The sequence below is a fragment of the Lepidochelys kempii genome, chromosome 3 (genome assembly GCF_965140285.1).
Source record: "Lepidochelys kempii isolate rLepKem1 chromosome 3, rLepKem1.hap1, whole genome shotgun sequence".
Classification (NCBI taxonomy): Eukaryota; Metazoa; Chordata; order Testudines; family Cheloniidae; genus Lepidochelys; species Lepidochelys kempii.
In genome coordinates, this window is record NC_136382.1 from 160,457,461 (window position 1) to 160,478,888 (window position 21,428).

At 39.0% G+C, this 21,428-nt stretch overlaps 1 protein-coding gene across 1 annotated transcript in view; it reads right to left on the reverse strand.

The window, feature by feature from the left end:
• Positions 1-300: 300 nt before the first annotated feature.
• FBXO28 (F-box protein 28) overlaps positions 301-21,428 on the reverse strand; it is a 29,693-nt gene continuing 8,565 nt past the window's right edge. Inside the window, exons 2-5 of the mRNA XM_073338770.2 lie at positions 12,280-12,389; positions 10,753-10,891; positions 4,501-4,696; positions 301-2,048 (exon numbers count right to left, since the gene is read on the reverse strand). Of these exons, the coding sequence (XP_073194871.2) occupies positions 1,654-2,048; positions 4,501-4,696; positions 10,753-10,891; positions 12,280-12,389 (840 nt within the window). The 3' untranslated portion in view covers positions 301-1,653. The remainder of the gene's footprint in view (positions 2,049-4,500; positions 4,697-10,752; positions 10,892-12,279; positions 12,390-21,428) is intronic.

Consider the following 21,428-nt stretch of genomic DNA (forward strand, 5'->3'; position numbering starts at 1 on the left):
TGAGCTAAATGTGTTTAAGAAGTAAAACCTAGGATTAATAAAATTTAAAGAAAAAGTGAACTATCACAAAAGAGTTGACAGAACAAAATCTGATTTCTGTTTGGTTAATTTGAATACAAGAACCACATTGTGTGGACAGACATAGAAGATATAATAGTGTTGAACTTGCACTTTAACCCATGGTACTTCCCAAAACCTTAAACTACCACCAGTAAGTGGCATTTTTCAGTGCGATGCCCAAATTTAATTCCACCTAAACCGAAGGCAACAGTTGATTAAAAGAAAACATAAGTCGAATGATAAAGCTACATAGTTTAGTACATTAAAATAAAACAAGGACAGTGATATTTGTATAAGGTTCCAAAAATATACAACTGGAAAAAAATAATCACTGTACACAACAACTCTGAGGTTGTTAAAGTGACCAATCAAAAGACTGAACAGTGCAAGACATGCTTTTCCAGTTACAAGCTCAAAACAGAAGTGCAAAAGAAATTAAAGCTTTTTTGTCTGAAGTGATTTACCTTTTAGGATAAGGAAAGCTAGAATATAGTTAAGTATTACAGAGCGCTCTTTTCCACAACATGAAATAGTTTAATTTTTTTTCATAATACAATGTTTCACTCAAACTGTGTCCCACTAGCCTGTTTTGTTAAAGGAACAGATAACTTTTGTCCAATAGTTGTTTAATTTTGGCCTATGAACCAGAGGACCCATAGTCAAAAACAGCTGAATTCTCAAGCTTTGGCTTCGCTAGAGTACCTGCAATCTACAGGTAGTGGAAGCAGCAAGTAGGCTTGCTTAAATACACTTTCCTTTCCTGCAACTGGTTGACAAGTGGTCTCAAGACCTCCTCACTGTCAGAAAGCAGCTGTGCTGAAAGCAGATGCTAAGTTATGGCTGAGGACTAAGAAATTGCTCTACAACTCTGGGAAAGTAGAGGTTTAAGAGCAACTCCAGGCAAGTGCTTTTAGCGAGCTGCCTAAGCAATGCATGCAGCTATTCATGCAACTGTAGAATATGGCTCCAGAGACTTAGAACTAGGGTGTGTGTGTATGTGGAAACTGGATAGAAGTCCCTTGCTCATAAGTTTACAAAAATATATAGCCAATACTGTAGCATAAGAAGTCACTTTTACTCATTACATAGATTCCAAAAAGTATTAACTACTTTTCAGACATTCCAGACAAGGTCACTTGTAACAAAAAAGTCAACTTTTTTAAACAAGATTTAAAAAGTAGGTCTTTTCTTCAAGTGAACAGGACATCTGTTTGTACGCTTAACTTTCTAATCAGTCAAGACTGGATTTATTTAAGATCTCTTATGTGAATATATGCATAACACAAATAAGTTTACTTTAACACGTATCATCTGCACAGAAAAAAGGTTAACTCTTCAAAACATGATAGAGCAGGTCTGGTTAGTACAAATCTATTGCAAATTATAAAGATCCTGTGCATTAGGCCCACCCAGACAGAAGCAGAGGGAAAAAAGTCTCAACAATGAGAGAAAGTTACTGTTCAAGTCTATGTGGTGTTTTGAAGAGCCAGCAGCCTAAATGACACCATGCTGCTAATCACAGTATCCAGACAAGCAAATTTGCTTGGGCTACTAAAGCAGTGTAATCTTCTGGAGGTGTCATTTACTCCAAAGTTATTTTCTGTTTCGAAGGCGTTTGGATTTCCTAGGAGAGTCTATGGATTCAACTGCCTTTCTCCGTTTCCTAAGGGACTCCTCATTTGAACCAGAACCTGAAGAACTTCCTACTGCACTTTCCATTACTTCTCTCAGTTTGCGTTCAAGCTCAGCCAATCGGGCATTCTGTTCACCTATGATTTGGGTTTGCTCTAGCAGTTTCTGGTCTTGGTCTTGGAGCTGTTTCTGTTGTTCTTGCACTTTGGTGCGAAGCTCTGAAATTTCCCGCCTTAGAACAGTCACACCTGCACCATTCGTTTTGACTTGCTGCTGGAGTTTGGTGACTTCCTGCCTTGAAGGGTTTTGCTTGGAGAATAGTTGCATTGTTGTTAGGGCTGCAGAAGGACCTGGAACTTCAGAAAAAGTGATTTAAGATTATTTTTTCTGCATTGTGTTAAAACAAAATGTATCAAACTGTGCCCCAATTTACACCCTCTGTTCAATTCTGTTGACCAATCCAGAATCTGAGTAATTAGTGGTTTGTAAAATTGTGAACATATAAATAGTATTTACAGATACTCAATATATAGTAAATGAATAAGACTTTATAATGGTTTATAATGATTTTACAATGGCTTGCACATGATACGAGTCAGGGCACAATTAAGTCCAATGTTTCAGGTTTTAAGAGGTCAAAGCATAAGCGATTTTCAACTTCCTGAATAAGGAAAAACTATTTTTTGCCTCAAATACGAATATTAGATTATATTCTAAACCATTACATTAAGATATCAAAGGTGTGACATGCACAAAGCCAAAAAAATAGACATCACTTTGACTAGACTTACTGCAGGACATGCAGTAGACCAGTGGTTCTCAAAGCCAGTCCGCCGCTTCTTCAGGGAAAGCCCCCACCGGGCCGGGCCGGTTTGTTTACCTGCAGCATCTGCAGGTTCGGCCGATCGCGGCTCCCACTGGCCAATGGGGGCTGCGGGAAGGGCGGCAGGTAAACAAACCGGTCCAGCCCGGCAGAGTCTTTCCCTGAAAAAGTGGTGGACCGGCTTTGAGAACCACTGCAGTAGATCACTCATTGGATATCTGTGCAATGCCAAGGAATTAATAGTATGATCCAAAGATAACTCAACTTAATTCTGAATTTTTTTGTGTTTGTCAGCTTGATGCAATGTTTGAGTTTCTTTAAAAAAGTGACAGTTTTACTACAGTTTTACTACATCTGTTAGTAACCTAAGGTGTTGGGACTGAGCCTGTACAGATATCCTACACAGGATAGTGGACATACATCTTTTCTGCTACTTTTGGCCATTATATGCTCAGATCAGCAGCCTGCCTCAACATTTGGCCCATACAAAGTAAGTTGTATGAAAAACGTAACTGGTCATGCAAACAAAAAACAAAACCAGTTTGAGTGTTAACTTATCCAGTTTAATATTTTACAGGGCCAAGAGGCCTTTTCCATGTTACAGACTAAACTCCTATGAATATTTCATTTGAAAACAAAACATTTGGGTTCTTGTTACATAAAGAATCTAAGGGTGCCTTAGCTTTCTCTTTGTACTACAATAACTTAAGCTATCTCATTTGTTTATCCTATTAATAAAACTACAAACATCTTGAATTGTGGCTTTGTTTCCTAAATTTCAACCAAGTGTGATTATAAAGTCTCATTCATTAGTGGCACAAAAGTATTTGTTTAATGAATACACACTATGCATAATTATAAAATATATTCAAGTCAAGCAGAACAAAGCCTCCTTAAATTTTCAAACAATTACATTCCATACTCAGGTTTCAGAGTAGCAGCTGTGTTAGTCTGTATCTGCAAACAGAACAGGAGTACTTGTGGCACCTTAGAGATGAACAAATTTATTAGAGCATAAGTTTTCGTGGGCTACAGCCCACTTATTGGATGCACAGAATGGAATATATAGTAAGAAGATATACATATATACATACACACACATACAGAGAAGGTGGAAGTTGCCATACAAACTGTGAGAGGCTAATTAGTTAAGATGAGCTATTAGCAGGAGAAAAAACCTTTTGTAGTGATAATCAAGATGGCCCATTTAGACAGTTGACAAGAGGTGTGAGGATACTTAACATAGGGAAATAGATTCAATATGTGGAATGACCCAGCCACTCCCAGTATTACACATATCAAATCTATCTCCCTATGTTAAGTATCCTCACACCTTCTTGTCAACTGTCTAAATGGGCCATTTTGATTATCACCACAAAAGGTTTTTTCTCCTGCTGATAATAGCTCATCTTAATTAATTAGCCTCTTAGTTTGTAATGGCAACTTCCACCTTCTCTGTATGTGTATATCTTCTTACTATATGTTCCATTCTATGCATCCGATGAAGTGGGCTATAGCCCACGAAAGCTTATGCTCTAATAAATTTGTTAGTCTCTAAGGTGCCACAAGTACTCCTTTTTTTTATTCCATACTCAATGTCCTTAGGATGCAAAATTAATTTTCATCAGGAGACTGGATTATAATGGGGTATTCCACTGTTGAGGGAAACAAACAAGGGAGTAAAAAGAAAAGGAGTACTTGTGGCACCTTAGAGACTAACCAATTTATTTGAGCATGAGCTTTCGTGAGCTGATGAAGTGAGCTGTAGCTCACGAAAGCTCATGCTCAAATAAATTGGTTAGTCTCTAAGGTGCCACAAGTACTCCTTTTCTTTTTGCGAATACAGACTAACACGGCTGTTACTCTGAAACCAAACAAGGGAGTGAATCCTTTCTAGAAAGTGGAATGTTGTGAATTCTCCGACAACATGATAGACAAAAACAGCTAGATAAAAAGTTAAAAATACTAGAGGTTGAAAGTAATACCTGGGGCAGCTCCTATGAGACGACCTGATACATCTGATCCAGGCAACTTTCTTTTTAGAACTGGAACAATCTTCTCATCAAAGTATTCCATAGCCATGGATGAGATGTCTCTTAATTCCTGAAGGACTTCATGGGCTCTCTGAGGGGCTCTTGTAGAGTTTACGTACCTTAGCACACGATAAATTTCATCAATCACCTAAAATATTTAAGAACCATTAGATGTTCTGTTAAGTTCAAGGGAAAAAATTAAGATAGTTATTGGTATAGTCTGAAATTATAGCAGTGATCTATTGATGGGCAGGTATTTCATACCCATTACACTAGTCTGTTGCTGTGTTCTTCCTAATTTTAAACTAATCACCTGAAATGAAATGCTGTATTTTACAGTGGAGGTAGAGTCTGAGTTGTCATTGTATCTTTAGAAACTTTTACTCAGTAAATTTACTATAATAGTTATTTTTGAACTTATGAACTAATCTGCATAACCACTGCATGAAATGTAATGTAATGGAGCATCCCACATTAACCTGGACAGCAATTAGCAACTTTTCTTTTCTTATAACATCTACTATTAGTACATGCCTTAAAATCTCTCTCATAAAGTTTATACTCAGTACAGTATGCTTAGTTCTCCAAGGAGAACTCCAAGATCATAAGCAAATTCTTAGCAAATACACTGGGAGTGGCTAAGTCATTATGCAAGGTAGCCTGTTTCCTCTTGTTTTTTCCTACCCCCCCCCCCCCCCAGATGTTCTGGTTTAACTTGGATTTAAACTTGAAGAGTGGTCAGTTTGGATGAGCTATTACCAGCAGGAGAGTGAGTTTGTGTGTGTATGGGGGTGGGGGGGATGTGAGAAAACCTGGATTTGTGCAGGAAATAGCCCAACTTGATTGTCATGCACATTGTGTAAAGAGTTGTCACTTTGGATGGGCTATCACCAGCAGGAGAGTGAATTTGTGTGGGGGGGTGGAGGGTGAGAAAACCTGGATTTGTGCTGGAAATGGCCCACCTGATGATCACTTTAGATAAGCTATTACCAGCAGGACAGTGGGGTGGGAGGAGGTATTGTTTCATATTCTCTGTGTATATATAAAGCCTGCTGCAGTTTCCACGATATGCATCTGAGGAAGTGAGCTGTAGCTCACGAAAGCTTATGCTCTAATAAATTGGTTAGTCTCTAAGGTGCCACAAGTACTCCTTTTCTTAGCAAAGCAGTCAATTCTGGCAAAAGCACTCTGTTGGCATAGCTGCATTCAGTCCAGGAATTTTGCTGGCAAAAACTAAATTGGCTGAAGGGTATGATTTTTTTTCTACACTCCTAGCTGACAGTTTTTGCCAGCAACATTTTCTAATGTAGACTAAGATATAGTGCTTTAATGCTTGCGAGGCACTCAGATACTATGGTGATGGGGAAATAGACACCTGAAGGTGTTTGCCAATGACAGATGTGATTATGAACACCATGCTAGTGTCTGTATAACTAGCTTAATCTATTGTGTCACATACACATAGGGGGAGGGATAGCTCAGTGGTTTGAGCATTGGCCTGCTAAATCCAGAGTTGTGAGTTCAATCCTTGAGGGGGCCATTTAGGGATCTGGGGCAAAAACTGGGGATTGGTCCTGCTTTGAGCTCCTGAGGTCCCTTCCAACCCTGATATTCTATGAAACACTGCAGTGGAAATAAACAGCAAATTTACATGACAGCTGAACATATATGCTTAGATTTTGACATACCATCTTGTTTTGTTTAGGTCTAACATATATGCTAGGTGCTGCACCACCACAGATAATATATTCTAAAATAGCTATACAAGGTATGCCAATGGTATTTCTATTTTTAGGGAAAAACAAGTGTTCCTCTCATCTACTGAAAAAACTCAAGTTCAATTGGTCTTTGGCCTAAAATGCTTAATATCAACTGATACTCAACAGATGGTGTTAGGAACACATTAAATATATATTTTTTTTACAGAAGTGTACCAAAAATATTGCACAGGATAATCTGGGTGACAAGAGTTTGTGGTGGAATGGCCTCCAGTTTGGTGTTTACAGTTTGTAAGTCTGGACTACTCAAACTCTACATACAGCATCTACATACTTTTAAGGAATAAACTGTAAGTAGAGTTCTATCTGTTCAAAGGTCTCAGTAGCACACATATGAACAGTAAAAGTGAACCTGCAAAGAACAGTGACCAATTCAAGCATTTTTAAGGATTTCTTTAAATGAACACATTTATTATTAGAAATATGATCCACGAGTGGCATACTGAGTTCATTTAAAACAAATAAACACCCATTTTCTATGTTGAAACATTAATATAAAGCCAAAAAACAACTCATTCAGACAAGCACATCTATTCATAGGGTAGCCATTACAGTACATAGGCTCCCTATAATATGTCTAAGTACATCCAGAATGATGCACTATACTATGTTTTTACAAAAAGAAAAGGAGTACTTGTGGCACCTTAGAGACTAACCAATTTATTTGAGCATGAGCTTTCGTGAGCTACAGCTCACTTCATCAGATGTTTACCGTGGAAACTGCAGCAGACTTTATATACACACAGAAATCATGAAACAATACCTCCTCCCACCCCACTGTCCTGCTGGTAATAGCTTATCTAAAGTGATCAACAGGTGGGCCATTTCCAGCACAAATCCAGGTTTTCTCACCCTCCACCCCCCCACACAAATTCACTCTCCTGCTGGTGCTAGCCCATCCAAAGTGACAACTCTTTACATAATCAAGTCGGGCTATTTCCTGCATAGATCAAGGTTTTCTCACATCCCCCCCACCCCCATACACACACAAACTCACTCTCCTGCTGGTAATAGCTGATCTAAACTGACCATTCTCCAGGTTTAAATCCAAGTTAAACCAGAACATCTGGGGGGGGGGGGGGTAGGAAAAAACAAGAGGAAACAGGCTACCTTGCATAATGACTTAGCCACTCCCAGTCTCTATTTAAGCCTAAATTAATAGTATCCAATTTGCAAATGAATTCCAATTCAGCAGTTTCTCGCTGGAGTCTGGATTTGAAGTTTTTTTGTTTTAAGATAGCGACCTTCATGTCTGTGATTGCGTGACCAGAGAGATTGAAGTGTTCTCCGACTGGTTTATGAATGTTATAATTCTTGACATCTGATTTGTGTCCATTTATTCTTTTACGTAGAGACTGTCCAGTTTGACCAATGTACATGGCAGAGGGGCATTGCTGGCACATGATGGCATAGATCACATTGGTGGATGTGCAGGTGAACGAGCCTCTGATAGTGTGGCTGATGTTATTAGGCCCTGTGATGGTGTCCCCTGAATAGATATGTGGGCACAATTGGCAACGGGCTTTGTTGCAAGGATAAGTTCCTGGGTTAGTGGTTCTGTTGTGTGGTATGTGGTTGTTGGTGAGTATTTGCTTCAGGTTGCGGGGCTGTCTGTAGGCAAGGACTGGCCTGTCTCCCAAGACTTGTGAGAGTGTTGGGTCATCCTTTAGGATAGGTTGTAGATCCTTAATAATGCGTTGGAGGGGTTTTAGTTGGGGGCTGAAGGTGACGGCTAGTGGCGTTCTGTTATTTTCTTTGTTAGGCCTGTCCTGTAGTAGGTAACTTCTGGGAACTCTTCTGGCTCTATCAATCTGTTTCTTTACTTCTGCAGGTGGGTATTGTAGTTGTAAGAAAGCTTGACAGAGATCTTGTAGGTGTTTGTCTTCCGCCGACGTGCACGGGCTGAAATTGTGGAAAAGCAGCATCACTTGCCCCATAACCTCAGCCATGCGGAACGCAATGCCATCCACAGCCTCAGAAACAACTCTGACATCATAATCAAAAAGGCTGACAAAGGAGGTGCTGTTGTCATCATGAATAGGTCGGAATATGAACAAGAGGCTGCTCGGCAGCTCTCCAACACGAGTTTCTACAAGCCATTACCCTATGATCCCACTGAGAGTTACCAAAAGCAACTACAGCATTTGCTCAAGAAACTTCCTGAAAAAGCACAAGATCAAATCCGCACAGACACACCCCTGGAACCCCGACCTGGGATATTCTATCTACTACCCAAGATCCATAAACCTGGAAATCCTGGGCGCCCCATCATCTCAGGCATTGGCACCCTGACAGCAGGATTGTCTGGCTATGTAGACTCCCTCCTCAGGCCCTACGCTACCAGCACTCCCAGCTACCTTCGAGACACCACTGACTTCCTGAGGAAACTTCAATCCATCGGTGATCTTCCTGATAACACCATCCTGGCTACTATGGATGTAGAAGCCCTCTACACCAACATTCCACACAAAGATGGACTACAAGCCGTCAAGAACACTATCCCCGATAATGTCACGGCTAACCTGGTGGCTGAACTTTGTGACTTTGTCCTTACCCATAACTATTTCACATTTGGGGACAATGTATACCTTCAGATCAGCGGCACTGCTATGGGTACCCGCATGGCCCCACAGTATGCCAACATTTTTATGGCTGATTTAGAACAACGCTTCCTCAGCTCTCGTCCCCTAAAGCCCCTACTCTACTTGCGCTATATTGATGACATCTTCATCATCTGGACCCATGGAAAAGAAGCCCTTGAGGAATTCCACCATGATTTCAACAATTTCCATCCCACCACCAACCTCAGCCTGGTCCAGTCCACACAAGAGATCCACTTCCTGGACACTACAGTGCTAATAAACAATGGCCACATAAACACCACCCTATACCGTAAACCTACTGACCGCTATTCCTACCTGCATGCCTCCAGCTTTCACCCTGACCACACCACACGATCCATCGTCTACAGCCAAGCTCTGCGATACAACCGCATTTGCTCCAACCCCTCAGACAGAGACAAACACCTACAAGATCTCTGTCAAGCTTTCTTACAACTACAATACCCACCTGCAGAAGTAAAGAAACAGATTGATAGAGCCAGAAGAGTTCCCAGAAGTTACCTACTACAGGACAGGCCTAACAAAGAAAATAACAGAACGCCACTAGCCGTCACCTTCAGCCCCCAACTAAAACCCCTCCAACGCATTATTAAGGATCTACAACCTATCCTAAAGGATGACCCAACACTCTCACAAGTCTTGGGAGACAGGCCAGTCCTTGCCTACAGACAGCCCCGCAACCTGAAGCAAATACTCACCAACAACCACATACCACACAACAGAACCACTAACCCAGGAACTTATCCTTGCAACAAAGCCCGTTGCCAATTGTGCCCACATATCTATTCAGGGGACACCATCACAGGGCCTAATAACATCAGCCACACTATCAGAGGCTCGTTCACCTGCACATCCACCAATGTGATCTATGCCATCATGTGCCAGCAATGCCCCTCTGCCATGTACATTGGTCAAACTGGACAGTCTCTACGTAAAAGAATAAATGGACACAAATCAGATGTCAAGAATTATAACATTCATAAACCAGTCGGAGAACACTTCAATCTCTCTGGTCACGCAATCACAGACATGAAGGTCGCTATCTTAAAACAAAAAAACTTCAAATCCAGACTCCAGCGAGAAACTGCTGAATTGGAATTCATTTGCAAATTGGATACTATTAATTTAGGCTTAAATAGAGACTGGGAGTGGCTAAGTCATTATGCAAGGTAGCCTGTTTCCTCTTGTTTTTTCCTACCCCCCCCCCCCCAGATGTTCTGGTTTAACTTGGATTTAAACCTGGAGAATGGTCAGTTTAGATCAGCTATTACCAGCAGGAGAGTGAGTTTGTGTGTGTATGGGGGTGGGGGGGATGTGAGAAAACCTTGATCTATGCAGGAAATAGCCCGACTTGATTATGTAAAGAGTTGTCACTTTGGATGGGCTAGCACCAGCAGGAGAGTGAATTTGTGTGGGGGGGTGGAGGGTGAGAAAACCTGGATTTGTGCTGGAAATGGCCCACCTGTTGATCACTTTAGATAAGCTATTACCAGCAGGACAGTGGGGTGGGAGGAGGTATTGTTTCATGATTTCTGTGTGTATATAAAGTCTGCTGCAGTTTCCACGGTAAACATCTGATGAAGTGAGCTGTAGCTCACGAAAGCTCATGCTCAAATAAATTGGTTAGTCTCTAAGGTGCCACAAGTACTCCTTTTCTTTTTGCGAATACAGACTAACACGGCTGTTCCTCTGAAACCTGTCACTATGTTTTTAGGCAGCTACAGCTGTTAATAATTTAAAATTGCAGGAATATGATATTTTAGCAACAGCACACATTCATACAAGCAAGCAATTTTATATTTTACCTTTCCAGGTATGAAGCAACAGAGATTGGAATCCACATATTTCATGAAAGTCATATTTAACAGAGAGAGCCTTGTTTCTACAGCAGCAAGGATGTCTGCATGGCGAGCTAATGAATGGTTTCTTCTTTCTGACTCTCGCCTAGAAGAAAGCACACAGAAACCATTAAATGACACCACAGACTTAGCAATTTTAAGCCACCAAAAACGGAAGTATTGCAACAGTAGTTCTTTTAAATCCTTCTGTTCTTAAGAGCCCAGATGTAAATCAAGATCCAACAGGCAGCATCAGGTGTATTAGTCAGAGTTTCTGAATCTTGTATCACATGGCCATTTACCTGCTGAGACTCAGAAAGAAATACAATTACTTCCAGTAATTTTGTCCCTCTCAAGAGATTGCTGCAGCTGTCAAGAAAGAACCAGCTAGCAAACAACTCTGCATGTTTGCTAAACACTGGAATAATTTTTAGATCTATTTGTCAAATTTGGTTCTCCTTGAATCATTACTGTGAAAAAAAAGTTATCCAAATTATATGCATAAGTAAAGGCATCTTAGTTTTTAAAAAATTCCAAGATTAAAAATATTAAAGGACTAGAAGGAGTAGTCTTAAAGCAATGCAGCGGGGCAGAGTGCTTCAATGTGATTTTGTCATCACTACTCATTTGTGTTCTGGTAACTGACCTAAACACCACCACCACTAATAAACAGCAATTCAGCCTCCATGCTTCCTCAGTCCCAAGCTTCATCTGAGCTGAGGGAACTGATGACTGTTCAAGCTTTTTTGATGCTGGGTAACAATCATGAAATAAAATGAAACCATTTAAATCATGACAATAAATTAGGCTGAATTATCAGGTTTTAGAAGTGAGAGGCAGCTTCTCTCATTCACTTAGAGACAAACATTGTCTTCTAATGCCCATGATCCAGCTCCAAATTATGTTAGTGGATACTGTGTCCATGCACTTGCTGATTGGCCCTTAGCTGAAAAATACATGAAAAGAAAACATGCAAAATTAGATCATGACTTTCTAATCCCAGGTAACATGAAAAACGTGTTTCACGTCTACCCAATTGCACAGGTAGGTAAAAATCCTTTTAGCCAAGGTAAGTTAGTTGGAACTCCTTTTGGAGCAAGTTATCAGAGCTCCTAGATTTGCCAGAGGAGTTAATTTTGAGTAATATTGGACACTTCCTCTCTCTTCTGAAAGCACTTCAGTTCCTGACAGGCTGGGAAGCAAAACAGGATACAAAACAAAATAGGATAACATTTATCTATACAAACAGACTTTAGGGTTGGGCTAAGTGTTTTTGCAAGAAAAATAACCCATAGAATTTTACCACCTAAACCAGATAATTCCAATTACAGCCAAAATATTGTCAATGTTTTTCTAGAATATATTAATTTAACTAGATAACTGAAGTAAACTTTTACAGACTTAGCTTTACACTTAAGAAATAATGTTACTGTGTTCTTACTTACGTGTTTTAAGATATAGTATTTGGAACGCATAGCTGTAATTGGCACATACCTTGGAAGTTGTGCTTTAACCTGTTTCTGACACAAGTTGTGATATCTTTCCACTTTCAGAAATCCCTGATTTAACATTCGCTGGCAGACCAAGTCCATTCGCTTACAAACCTATTTTTAAAATACAGAACAAAGGAAACTTCAAATGTCTCAAACCAAACTACAGGTTGTTTTCATGATTAGTCAGTCTGTGCTTGTTCAATGGTGGAAGATTAGTTTTTATTCTTTCTGATTTGCAAACTAATCCTAAATTGGATAAAATGTCAACTACAATACAAAATAAAATTGTTTGCCCTTTACTGATCCTGTTATAAAAAAGGCAACTTCAACACTCATTCAAATCTGTATCACTTCTTCCTTCATGTTAATAGAAGTTAGCAGCAGTTCAGTTTAAAGGCTCATGTTTAAAGACTCGTTATTTATGTCCACTAATGGTCCCAGCCATATCCTCCAAAGAGAGGTAGGACCAGATATTTCAAAAGTTGTTTAATATATCAAAGATGACAAAACCCCAGTTTGCAGTTAATTTCACATCTAGAAGCTTTTCGCCAGAGCATTTTCTCTCAGAGAAGTCTGAAGGAGTGCAGAGGGACAAAGACTGATCTTGGACTTTTTTGGGAATTGTCCCACTCCGTAGCAGGGGTTTTCATAGGCAAGAATTTTCAACCTTATGGAAATGTTTTATAACGTAACTATATATTGTTTGGTTATCATAAGCAAACCATGAAAAATAAAAAAAAATACAGGTTTGAGCTAAATTAACATGGTATTGGTGTTGACCATCAGACTCACTTGGCATCACGAAAGCTCATGCTCAAATAAATTGGTTAGTCTCTAAGGTGCCACAAGTACTCCTTTTCTTTCTGCGAAGACAGACTAACACGGCTGGTACTCTGATACCCCTGGTTGAGAACCATTGCTCTAAGCAAAAATGTTTATTCCCTTGGTGGTATGGTTTGGTGGTATGTTGGGATTACTTGTTTGTTTGATGGTTATATGTTTTATGTCATGTGACTAGATTGATAAATTGTTGCAACAATATTTTTGTGCGCTAAGGTGTGAATAAAAAAGTTAATAGGAAAATAATTTGATGGTACCACACAGTTTCAATATTAGAATTAGGGTTTAACCACCATGTGCATGTTCCTATAAGATAGCAATGATAGTTCCATTTTTGCAAATGTCAATCAAATATAAGTATATTTGTCTCAATGAAAAAATTAATTGTAACTAATATATATATAAATATAAATAAAATTTTGATTTGGAGTTTGTCAGGACCCAGATTAAAATTCAGAAGTTCACTGAGCAAACTACCATAATATTAATGTAAGATTAATAACTATATTAGAGCTATTAGAACAGTTTTATAATGTTACAATATATATTTGGTTATCATAATCAAACTCAAAGAAAAAAATTAAAAAAACAGGTTCTAGCTAAAGTAACATGGTGTTGGGGTTATCAAGATAATCACCCCAACAAGTAACTGTGTGTGTGTATTTCTGTTCTGCACAATATACTGGGAAGAAATCTTGCTGACTTACTTGTTTTGGGTTTTGCCCTTGTAGAATGTGTGTCATTCTTGTATTTTGTTTTTGAGGGTTCACTGCTCAGATTGTTTAACCCTCACATATGGAGGAGCACTTGGTTGTTTTATATCACTCTCTTGCTTTAGCAAACCGCTTTCATGTTTGCAAGGCAATAGATCACTGTAAATGTATAATGAATCCTTTAAGCTAAGTTATTTGCCACAAAAGGAGCATGATGGAAACAGGATCCCTTAGATACCTCAGATTTTCAGGGATAGTAAAAGGAATTAAATTATCAAATCAAAAGCTGGTAAATGCCCATAACATCAAGTCCCACAACATTGTACCAGGAAAGGGACATGTCTTTACAGATATTCAGAAAACGATCCTCAGAGGCGACGAGACCCAAGCCAAAACCGGCTCAGATAAAGTCAGGTATACTTTAATAATGTACCTGACAGCATTATTCCTCCTCTGCAGCAGCCCTGATGTCCTGATAGTTGGTTTGGTGAGATGCCTGGCCAACTAAATGCAGACTTGTGAGCTCCAGTATTTGACTACCATATGAAGGAAGCTGAGAAAAAGGACTTTTCTGTAAAACTCCAGATGGTGAACTCTAACTCTGTAGTAACTGTGGTCTGGAGCCAACAGCAGCAGCCCGTTGTAAGGATACCATTTGGTGCACTGGTGTCATCTTCAGAGCAATATGATCTCATCCCCAGATAGCAGTATACTGAATTTGGCGAAGACTAATAATCAAAACATGGGACAGTATTGAGGTTATTGCCTGAGCTAATGGTGTCAATGTACAAATATACATTAGAAAAAAAAAGTATCTAAAAGGGGTCGCCATGGTCAAATTGGTTCCCCATTCCAGTAGTGGAATCAAGGAAGCCAACCCCTAGTAGGTCCTATCAAATTGTAAAGAGTATACTAGGTGAAAGACAATGAGGAGTACTTGTGGGACATTAGAGACTAACAAATTTATTTGGGCATAAGCTTTTGTGGGCTAAAACCCACCTCATCAGATGCATGGAGTGAAAAATACTGTAGGAAGATATATAAATACACAGAGTACATGAAAAGATGGGGGTTGCCTTACCAATTCGAAAGCGACAATTCAATTAAAGTGGGCTATTATCAGCAGGAGGAAAAATCACTTTTGTAGTGGTAATCAGGGTGGCCCACTTCAAACAGCTGACAAGAAGGTGAAATTCCACTGATGGCGTATTGCTCTGAAAAGGGGTATCAGTACATTGGCAGATGCGATATGGCTGAGGTGAACACATCACCATGTGGCTAGAAGGAAGATACCAACAGAATCCATTGTCATCGTCGTTGGTAGCCTAGCAGGCTAACCAAGCATGATGCTCTTATGAGAAGGGTGACATATAGTGGAGATGGTCAGTATTGTGTAAAACCAAATATCAAAGATCTTTTTATGGCCAATTTGAGTGCAAGGTCAGAGGGTCAAAATTTGTTACACCCCAAGGGTGGCAATTCCCCTTTATCTCATCTATTGTGTTATGTAAAAAGCACAGGTTTAAGCAAAGGATAAAGCCCTACATTTATGAGATAGGGTGATTGTTAACGAGCCCTGTCAAGTGGAGGACTTAATTATATTCACTGCCTTGCCTTCATCATATTCTGTCTTTATTATATTCAGCAGTAATGCAAGGAACCTATAGGCCTATATCCTGTTTATTAATCTTTATTAGCTTCAGCAGTTGGCATAAGGCTTGAGGCCCATTAACTTTGGCATAGATAAATGGCCCAATAGTAACCCCTAAGTTTTGGGGAACTGGAAATAGATTGTAAGGGGACCAACCATAGAAACATGAGCTAACACCAGCTTTTGAAAAGTTTTTGAAAGAACATCCAAACACAAGAGTGCCAGGGCAACGAACTGACATATATGATAATAAGTTGAGATCATTAATATACTAACCTATAGAAGAAGGGCACCCCAACTTTATTAGCGTTAAGAAAGAAGAGAGGAGAAATCCTTACTGAATATGCATTAGACATGGTGGCATCAGCATATTATAAAAAGCTGTATCCCAGCCTGTGCACAATAGGGGAGAGAGAGATGTAGCCTTTGGGAGGTGTCAGAATGATGGCCTCTGGTGACGAAGAGGAAGGCAATGGTGAGGAAGAAGATAATGGCCAACATCTCAGACTGGTTTGCAAGGGATGGTGTATGGATGTTCAGATGTACTTTCTGTATTCTCCCCATCTACCTTACTGAGTTAGTGTTTGTGACTTTGCTTAATATATTAATAAATTATTGTAAATACAGAAGAGGCCTACAGTGTGAGTGTTGCAGCTGTGCACATCTGGGTTCGCAACTATATAGTAATTTTAATAATACTGGGCCTGATCTTGGGACAAGAACTTGTCAATCATCAAACTGGGAATTCTTAAGTAATCAATATAATTAATATATAATTTATAGATTGGGCTACAATCCTGGGAAAGGGATGCCCGAGAAAGCACAGGGATGGCTACTCCCATTATATGGCTGTTCCTTAATGAGCTATGCTGCCACTAGCTATCATCTTGTGGCTTTATACAAAAAATATCACTGGGCCAAATTCTGTCCTGGTGTAAGCAAAAACAATTCCTATTGACTTCAATGGGAGCTGCACCTACATGTACCTGGGCTGAACTTTATGTACAGAGGTTCCGATGGGTCATAAATACTTTAATCTCTCAAAAATGCCAAAGACCTATGAGCCAGAAGTTGAAATTTTAAAAAGCATATACATGGAAAATTTTATTAAGACAAAAACCATGAGATGCAGAATTAAAGCATCTCAGATACATTTCTGTTCACTTTAAACTGACCAGTGTCAATAATGCTTCCTTAAAAGCGTAAATAAAATTATTTTAATCAAAAAATATTTCTCCATTTCTAATGGAGTCTTTAATTGCAAAGATCACACAGTACTGAGTCTAGGTCTTAGCACAAAATAGATATTTTACAAAACAGAAAGCCAACATGTTGAAGATTTTTAAATATATTTTATAAGGTATTTGTAAACTGAATAGCCAGTATATAAATTACAACTGGTATATTTTAACGTGTCATGTTTTCAGCTTATCAGTAATTGATATTGCCTCTTCAAAGGTTGACTACAAAAGGGAAGTGGAGATTCTTTTAAGGCTACATGTATGTGCTGAATGCCCCCACATTTCTCTGCTGAATGGAGAGCATTCAGCAGAGAAATATATTTTTAAAGAAAGAATTTAAAAACTAGCTGCTCCTCTCTGAAAGTTCTTAGCAGCTCAATTTGCTAGATGTCTGAAAATTAATTGTCAGCAATAGGAGCTCAATCTCTAGTAGGCACAAAACAGCACAATATTTCCATGGGGGGGGGGAGTATTTGTGTGCGTGTGTGTTGTTTTTTTAAAGAGAAGTTAAAATGTATGTGCCAAAAGCCCCCATAGTGGTTAGTGAGGGCATTCAGCACAAAAGTCTAGGATGGACTCAACTGCGTTTCCCATTACATTTAACTTCTAAGGTTGAAACATCAACATCTACTTTGAATTTACTGGTTTGTCAGTCTCAACACTACATTTATTTGGTATTTTCACTAAAAAGAACTCTATTTAACAAGCTTTGAGCACCTGTTGTATGAACCTGCAGTCTAAGCCAAAAGATTTGTGTTCCATTTTGTTCGTTTTGGACACTACAAGAATGGTGCATAAACACCTCTTAAATATAAGGTCGCATTTGTCTTCAGGGACACATGCCCACATTTGGGCTCAAGATTTTCAAGTCAGTATTTACCATATATTCTGAACAGTTTCACATTTTCCTATTAACAAGTACACTGGCCACGGGACAGCTGCAGAAAGATTTACAGGGAGCAAAATTTGTTCTCCGTATTTAACAGAATGGAAAAAGCTAGGTGGAAGTCACTATTATTTTGTCTCTGAAAAGAACTGAGATAAAATCTGGGGCACTATTAGAGAATCAAAAAGTGCATAATCATTGACAGTCTAACGCTTTAAGAGCTAGTATACTGTGCTGCCCTCTCAGGCTCTGTGCGCTTTAGTACTTGCTGAAGACTAGGAAGATCCATAGGAAAAAAAGGATTCCTGAAAGGTAACATGAAGAACCATTGATCTTTAATTCTAGTGCAGTTCTCCCCCACACTCATCGATGGAGTCAGCTAAGTAGTCAGTTTAAAGTGTTGGTGTTTGAAAAGAAAAAAAAATCAATTTGAAGGAAACTTTATGGCAGCTAAATTAAACCATATTTGTTCCAAGACAACCTCTCAGAAGTATTACTCTGGTCCAGAAGCAGGGAGTCACCTACATAGTGCTGTATGAATACCTAAAATACCAGCTAAAGAATTCTGGTTTCAAATATAAGAAGCTTGAATTCTAGTGTTACTATACATGGCAAAAGCTAGTATATAAAAGATAGGTTTCAGAGTAGCAGCCATGTTAGACTGTATTTGCAAAAAGAAAAGGAGTACTTGTGGCTCAAATAAATTTCTTAGTCTCTAAGGTGCCACAAGGACTCCTTTTCTTTTTATATAAAAGAGATTTTTCTGGCAAATACATTGTGAAGTTTGTCACTGTTTAATTAAAATAGTACAATAGACAAAGAAATAATCTTAATACAATTTTTGTGGACAGATTCATTGCAAGATATGTGAGAATATTCATCATCAAGTTTATACTGACATCTAGGGTATATATATAAAAAAATATTTTCTAGTGTGTTCAGCTATCCCCCAGGCAGTAGCCCTCAAAAAGTAATCCGAGCTGCACTCAGGATAAATTGAGATATTTAAGTATGGGGTTTATTAACCTTATATAGGTAAAAATAAGAACAAGCATCTCTCTTTTGCAGACAGAAAAAAATCAGCTGTGGTAAACTTAATTCCTGTATATTACTTAGCTTCAGTTGTGCTAATTATCACAAGTTTGAATCTGAATGTAAACTGATCAGGAGTGCCAACAGCAATTGAGAAAAGAATGTCTGAATCTATATACTATACCTGATAAAGCCCATCCTCCTTCATTAAAACATAAGGCGACTATTTAGTCATGAGTATTTTTAATAGAAGTCATGGACAGGTCACGGGCGATAAACAAAAATTCACATGGCTGGCTGCAGGGCCGTCCAAGCGGCTGGCGGCGGTGTGGCTGTCCCCGGGGCCAGCTGCTTGGGCGGCCCTGGGGTCAGCCATTCTGGCTGCTGCAGAAGACACAGAGGTTGTGGAAAGTCACGGAATCCGTGACAGACAGAGCCCTATTTAAATCGCAATTTCTATATTATATTGCACAACAGAAAATTTACATTTCCACTTGGAAGTTTTAGCCTCCATTTTAAAAGTATTAGTAAATATGAAACCGAATGAATTAGTAAAAAATATCCTTTACTTTGCCAGTTGCTACTTTGTTACATGTGGCCAGGAATTATTTTCAAGGACCAGTTTTGAAAATCAGCATAGGAAGATTAGTCTCAAACAGAAGGGTTTTCCTCTAGCCAGCAATAGCAAGCAAAATAGCATTACTATGTTGGAAATGGTCTATACTATTTCCTCAAGAAAGTTTCTGAATGCAAGTGATTTGAATGGACAAAACAACCATTACTTTTAAAATGTAAATTTAATCTGTTCATAATGATCATGTTTACCAAGCCTCACTAGAGGACTTTCCTACTATCATAAGTCTGCGGCAGACCTCAAACCTGTCAAGTATATTCCATGCACCAAACTGAGCACTTTAAAGTTTTTCCAGAAAAATCTCAATGAAACTGAAGAATTGGAACTAGAAAGAATAATGTAAGTCACCACATGCAGAGCAACCATGTGAAAGCTTTACAGAAATTAAAAATATATTTTCATTAATTTTTCTGTAGACAACTGAAGTGGTTGACACAATCTCACAGATTTAGCAGCTTTTCCTTTGTAGCACAGATCACGTCTGCCTATCCTCACTAGAGAGATTTGACAAGCAGTGAGATCATATGAGAGAGAAAGTATGCAAAATATTTAGATACACTGCACCACAGCCTGGAGCTCCCTTATACTTTATAAAGCTTCTGTTTCAGATTATTTGAGCCATCTTGTTATAGAAATTATCAAGGCCTTATTTTAAATTCTACAATGAAGTAAAATGAACAGCCATAGATTTCCTGAAGTTCTTAGTTCTGGAATAGTAAAGCTCTAGTGTACAGCTTGCACCATTTTTTCTTTATGTTTTGGATGTAGACAGAAAAGGGAAGTATGCATACAACCTGCTAAATATGAAGTTGGTTATAAGTGCCAGAGTTCATGACAACATTGTCTTCAGTGAGTATATGTGGAGATTAATCCTGGATTATTCACTCCAACCACCCTTGTTGTGGCAGTAACTTGAACTTGAGCTCATTTCCAGGATATCACAGCTGTATAGAAAACTGAAGATGTACACATTTATTGTCCCACTGTTTAAAAAAATGTGTCCATTATTCAAGCCTCTAGATCCATTTATGTTTAAATACATTTTAAAAAACCACAATCTAACATATTGTCTACAACTGGCAGCAACAAATCCATCCCAAAACTAGTTCAAAAAATAACTTACAGCCACATCATCCCTACCCAGTCCTTCAGACAAGAATGTCCATCACACGCAAACCCACCACAGACAAGAACTTAAGTAAGGAGATGGGCCATCACTGTGGCTTGAAGGTCAGCAAACCTAGACCCCTGAAGACCAACAAAAGTAGCAAGTTCAAATTGAGGACCCCTCACCAAAAATGCCATTCCTCTAAGGTGCCACAAGTACTCCTTTTCTTTTTGCGAATACAGACTAACACGGCTGCTACTCTGATTCCTCCAAGTGTCAATTCCCAAATCTCAGGCCTAGAATATCTCTTCTGAGCTCAGCTGTCAGAACAGAAATACCAAGCTCTTATATAGCACTTAACACTAGCTGTCTACATGCTTTAACAATGGGAATCATGATATTTACTTCATATGAACAGAGGGTGAAACTGAGGCAGAGGTGCAGCAACTTGTTTAAGGTAACCCAGCAGGTCAATGGCAGAGCTGGGAATAGAATTGAAGTTCAGCATTTTAACCACTATACAATGCTGCCTCACATTCAAAGCGTTCATAGAAAGAAAAGCGGTATCTGTCAGTGTTTTATTTTTACTTAAACCCAGAATATTAGTGGAATGCTTTCTGAATGCCATCAGGATATTGATTACCTTCTCAGAATATCCCTTCCTCTTCATCCTGTCTTTTTCAATAGCCAGGTAATCGGACAGAGTTGTTGCACAGTCATTGAAACCTGAGAACAGAAGTCTTTGCAAGATGGAAGATGTGCAAGTTTCCTAACCAACAGGATTACCAGATCTTTTCAAAAAGCTTGACCAGCAGGGTGCAACTTCAATCAAAACCTCAAGAGTTCCTTATGATTAGATATGGGCAGAAAGGAAATGCATAAAGCAGACCCCCTGAAGGGACCTTCATCTGAAGGACAGATGGTCAGCTACTGTTTTCCCCTGCATTCATCTGTCTGGAGTAAAACTTGGGTACTTTAAAGTTATGGCTTAGTGCAAATAGAGCAGACATGAGACTCCTTAGTTGTTGAATTGTATTTCCAAATA